At 54.2% G+C, this 5,247-nt stretch overlaps 1 protein-coding gene across 1 annotated transcript; it reads right to left on the reverse strand.

Annotated features, from left to right (window-relative positions):
* Positions 1-3,812: 3,812 nt before the first annotated feature.
* Positions 3,813-4,984, reverse strand: LOC141968347 (C-C motif chemokine 13-like). The gene is made up of 3 exons (XM_074922934.1): positions 4,899-4,984; positions 4,286-4,403; positions 3,813-3,912 (listed from the first exon to the last, which is right to left on the reverse strand). The coding sequence occupies exons 1-3, from the start codon at positions 4,969-4,971 to the stop codon at positions 3,813-3,815; spliced, it is 291 nt and encodes a 96-aa protein (XP_074779035.1). The 5' UTR covers positions 4,972-4,984.
* Positions 4,985-5,247: the final 263 nt, after the last annotated feature.

Genomic DNA, 5,247 nt, shown 5'->3' on the forward strand with positions numbered 1-5,247 from the left:
AGTGTCTCGTTTCCTTACCAGACTGGTAGAACCTGATGGCCATCTTTCTGGCTGCTGCAAAATGCACCTGTACAAGGAGGACGCTTGCACAGCTCTGCCTGACAGTCAACAGCATAAGAGACATGGTACTGTAGTCATGGTCAGAGCTGTGCTGTTCAGCTTCTGAGCAGCAAACGTAAGCTGGGAGCACTAAAACTACCAGTCTCAAATGGCTGGTGTCTTTGGGTACAATGGTAAACACAAACCCAGAGGAGTTTTGTTTACTACTTATGCACTTTTGAAGAAATTCTTTATACTTTGCTAAACTTTCCTCCCTCAAGAGGAGTTTTTACACGCCGACTCATCAATGTGGTACACTTACCTTTCTATAAAGGATGCTAGGCAGCAAGTGTCCAGGAGGTGTCTGAGATGAGAAAATTGTATGTGATCTTGGTGTTTACCTACATGATAGACTAATTCTGGTTTGGTCCATGGGACATGACTCCCACAGTGCTGCTCAACACTTTAGTGTTTGCCTGCCAAATATTTTCCTTTTCCTCACCAAACATTTCTTAGTTTAATTGATTTGCATTTCTCTGTGAGAAATCTCAGCTTTTAATTCCAGAAGTGGACATCTTGAAATACCTCCTCATTCCTGGGGGAATCCTTTGTTTGGAAAAGCTTCTGTTCTCTCTACAGTTTCTGACTAGATCAAGTGCTTTTGCCACTCCAGCAAACTTCACATACATTACCTTGTTTCCCAGTCCTGTGTTATACAGCTTCCAAATTAGAAAAAGACAAAAGATGCTATTGTGTCTGCTGAAGCTGGACCTCTCATGGAAGAGGTGCATGCAGCAAAATGCCTGCCTCATTAGTAAAACCTACTTGCATTTTCTGGTTTTGTGTGTGTTTGTCTGTTTCACCATAAATCTTCAGTCTGAGGACTTCTGGGGAAGCAGCCAATGTGCAGCTGTAGCTAAAGTATTAGCAAAGTTGAGCATGTGACATGTGATATAAAAAGGAATGTTAATGTTAAATATCTTGTTCTAAAGGCTAAAATTAAGAAAAATGTTTGATAAAAAGCTTTGATTTCCACTTGCTCGTAGCTGCTTTGAAGTGAATCCTATGTCAATATGACAACATTAACAAGACAAGTTCTAAGGACAAATGCCCAAATCTCCTCTGTACCCAGCTGCAAGAGCGAGAGCCCAGGGGGGCAGCATCTCTGTGCTCAGACCTCTACCAGTCATGATAGTTACAGGGCAAAATGCATATAACAGTGACTGGCAAAGCTGTGTCAGCCTCTAGAGCAGTTGCTGCCTCTGCTGTGCAGAGGGAGGGGAGTGTTAATTTGCTTCACACCTCATGTTGTGGGGAAAACCCTCTGCCAGCCCTTAGAACTCACCCACCCACTGTGGCAAAGGGACCAGAACAGGCCTGTCACTTGTGTGAAGTTTCTTGAAAATGAGAAGTAATTGAAAAGCTAAATGTTTTGGGGCAGGTTGAACAGTCTTCATCCACATGGTTGCCATCTTGCCATGGCCACAGCCTGGTGGAGTCTCTCACCAGCGCTGGTTGGCCACCCCTCTGCTCTTACAACCAACACATCTTGGCTGTCAATCTGATTTTTAAGGAGCTTGGCCTTTTCTTCCTCAGCTGATGTGCCAGGAGCATTGTGGCCACCTTGCACTGGGGATGCTGGAATCATCCCACAGGCATGGGGCCCAAACACCCACTATCTTTTTCCAGAGCTGGGGGAAAACACAGGCTCCCATAGCTTTTAAATACTGATGTTAAACAGAGTACTCATCTTTGTAAAAACTTAATCTCATCCTATTGCAGCAAATAAACATAAAAATAGCTAAAGCGGGCTCAACTAGTCTCTGGAGGCAGGGACAGAGTCTTACTGGAAAAGGCTGGGCTAGTCTGCCTCAAATTATTTAAACTCTGCCCACTTAAGCCTTTTGCAGCTCACTAACCCCCTGCAACCTCTGCAGAGAGACAGGGAACCAGCAGTAAGGGAGAGATGCCCTCTGCACCCTGTGTTCCTGCCACATGCCCAGAGCTGCCTGCGGCTCCTTCAATGCTGGGTTGTGTCCATGGGAAGGGGGGGCCAGGAGCCCGATGGAAGCCATTCCTGACCTGTGCTGCGCACCCAGCCTTCTTCAGCAGGAAAATGTCTTCTACTGGGCTTATTTCAGTCAAATGGAGCCTTTGAGGATAAGGAGAGGGCTCATGCTCTCCAAACAGGGACGCTGGCCCCCAGAGGTGGGAGAGCAGCCCTGCAGGAGGGGCTGGGGGAGCCCAGCAGGCTCAGGAGGAGGCTCAGAGCCTGTGGGGCTGGTTCTCAGGGAGTGGCTGCAGGACAGGGGCAGGGGGGCTTTGGGTGTTCTGCAAAGAAGGACAGGGGGAAGGGGGCTCAGACAGTGCTGGGGCTGCCAGCCCACAGCTCAGGAGCCTTTGGTGGCCATGGGGCCCGTTTGTCCCCCAGCCCTGGAGCTTTCTGCTGTGCTGCTCCTGTGGCACTGACCAGTGCTGCTCCAACCTCCGGGAAGAAGCCGAGTGGTGGGAGTGCAGTGGCTGCAGCCACATGGGGAACCCGTGAGGGGTGGGGCTGGGGTGGCACAGGGTCCCCAGGGCCCTGTGGCCACCACAGCCGTGTGGGACCTTGGGACAGGCACAGGGCTGTGACCTAGGGAGGGAATGTGCTGTGGGCTTGTGGGGCTCATTGTGTCTCTGCCCTGTGCAGTGGCCCCCGCTGCAGCTGGCCCTGACTCCAGCCCCACCAGCACAGGGATCCTGCCATAACACCCTGGCTCCCGGCACTTCAGCTGAGTAACGAGAGGCCAAAATCCTCAAAGACCACCGAAGAGGTGCCAGCTGTGCGGGTAGGGGGACAGCCAGCCAGCCCTGGGGAGAGAGACCCCAGGCTGCAGCACAGGCTGCGGCCACACTGGCACTTGGAGTTCCTCAGGGAAGAGCCCTGATCAGGACGCGGTGATGCTGGACTCACCAACATGGGCCTTGGACAGGGAACAGCTGGCCCCGAGACTGACCGAGCCCTGATGGGGTGGGTGAAGGCTGCTCAAAAAAGCATCTGTGTTTTCAATTTCTTCTCATCTTATAAGAAAATAAACTTGACACGGGTGACAGGCCTGCTCTGGTCCCATTGCCTTCCTTTGCCGGCCCCGTCACCACTGCTGTGGGGGGACGGGCTCTAGGGGCTGTGAGAGGGTTTTCCCCATGACATGAGGTGCTTCCCGGCACAAGCAGGGTCACCCCCATGGGTGCCCATCTCCAGGGTGTGGCTGGAGCTGAAGGACTCTGTTAAACATCCCAGCACCTCTCCTCCTGCAGCCAGTCCCTTGATCTCTCTGGGAAAATGCCAAATCAAATCCCCCCAGACCCAACTGAGCTCCTGCTGCCAGCCTGCGCCTGCTTTATCCCTCCTCAATCTGCATCCCCCCTGGCAGGCAGCTGCCCAGGGCAACCTTCAACCCCAGGCTGGGGCTGCTTCCTCTTGGGGAGGAGCTGGGGGCATGAGCCTTGGCCCTTTGGGTTTCCCTGCCCTCCCAGGGCCTCCTGGGCCATTCCTGGGTCCTCACTGGGAGGCTGAGCCCTGAGGTGACCCCGCTTCTCTCCCCCAGGTTTTACATAATCTCACTCCAGCTGCAGGTCAGGACAGGGCATTTTATTAAACGTGCTGAGAGATGTACAGTAGTGGTTGGAAGGGGGGCAGCAGGGGGGATGGAGCCAGCTCCATGACTTAACAACACGAGAACATACAGATAATTATGGGATGGGAACAAATAGAGCTGATGTGGAAGGCAGATTCATGTAGAGGTATCGTTCGCTTCCTTCCGCTGGAGGTAGTCCTGGAACCATTTCTTCTTTGGGTCCACGCAGAACTTCTGCCCCTTCAGCGTCTCCACACTGCGGGGGAGAGGGGCTGCGTTAGCTGGGGGGATGTGGGGTCCAGCCATACCCTGGGGCTACCCCACCACCCAGGGGATGCCTGCAGCAGCTGCCCCCCCCATCCCTCCAAAATGCTTTTAGTAATCTCTGAAACCTTGTCTTCCTTCCCGTTTTTCTGGCTGGCAGCTGAAATGAGGGATTTTGGGGCTATTTGGGATAAAGCCGTGGGGAGGGATGTGCATGTGAAGAGGCAGCACAGGGCACCCCCAGGCACGGTGCCCTTTGTGGGGGGCTTGTTTGGAGGAAATCCCCGAAGGCAGAACAACCTGCAGGGACAGTGGGTGAGGAGTGGAGTGCTGAGGAGGGAGGAAGGCTGGCTGGGGGTACTCACCGCACAGCCCTGTGGGAGCAGTGGGAAGGTGTCTCCTGGTAGCTCTTGATGAGGTTGTCTGGGATTTTGTTCCTCAAGAACATCTTCTTGTAGCAGCAGGCGCCGTAGAGGCTGCGGACTGGGAGGAGATGAGAGGGGTTGGTTCTCTCCCACACCTGGTGTGAGGGGGGGTGGGTGGTGCCCCGAGGGGGGTGGCTGCTCCCTTGGGGACTTTCCTACTCCCTTCTGCTACAAGGGGTCTCCTCTCGGGGGGATGCTCCTTGCTTTATCCCGAATAGCCCAAATATTTAAGGGAGGCTTCTCCATCCCCTCTCACATCTCCGGTGGTGCTGCTGAGTCCCCCCCTCCCCTGCCTGCAGGGGTTATTGCTCAGCTCCCCAGCCAGGGTGCTGGGACCAAAGCCATCCTCAGGACTATTTTTGCTCTTTTTGAGCAAGACTAGGGCAGCCCCATGTTCGGGCAGCTGCCAGTGCCCCTCAGCCCCCCCAAAACCTGTGGCAGGAGCAGGAATTGAAGCTCTTGCCCCCCTCCCTAACCCCCCGAAGCCTGTCAGCGCAGGAGCTGAGGACAGTGCTGGGGCAGCCGTGGGGAAGAGCTCAGCGTTGGTACTCACAGGAGGCGCTCTGGCTCTCTGTCCAGAGAGCTGCCAGCAGCATGGTGAGCAGGGCCAAGGTGGAGACCTTCATGTCTGTCCCAGGGCTTGGTCAAGGTCAGCAGCTCTTGCTGACCCACAGTCACCGAGAGCTGTCTGCCTCTCCTGCCTGCACCTTGGTGTGATATACCCCACCCAGCCAGGCTTTCCATGACGGCTCGGGACTCCCCCCAGGAAAAAACGGCCTGGAGACATTGATAAAGGGCAACTAGTGAATGGAAATTCCTTCTCTGAGCTCCTTCAGCCCCTGTGGTACCCAGGGGCTGCTGGAAAGTGTGGTGAGTAGCTCCACGTCGCTGGTGATGCACTG

The sequence above is a fragment of the Athene noctua genome, chromosome 19 (genome assembly GCF_965140245.1).
Source record: "Athene noctua chromosome 19, bAthNoc1.hap1.1, whole genome shotgun sequence".
NCBI lineage: Eukaryota > Metazoa > Chordata > Aves > Strigiformes > Strigidae > Athene > Athene noctua.

Bases quoted from the DNA above. Each gene is read 5' to 3' on its own strand.
- LOC141968347 (XM_074922934.1), bottom strand. From the start codon at position 4,971: ATGAAGGTCTCCACCTTGGCCCTGCTCACCATGCTGCTGGCAGCTCTC. The intron at 4,404-4,898 runs GTGAGTACCAAC...ATCTCCTCCCAG, and splicing joins AGAGAGCCAGAGCGCCTCCT to TCCGCAGCCTCTACGGCGCC. The intron at 3,913-4,285 runs GTGAGTACCCCC...TCTCCCCCGCAG, and splicing joins TGCTCCCACAGGGCTGTGCG to TGTGGAGACGCTGAAGGGGC.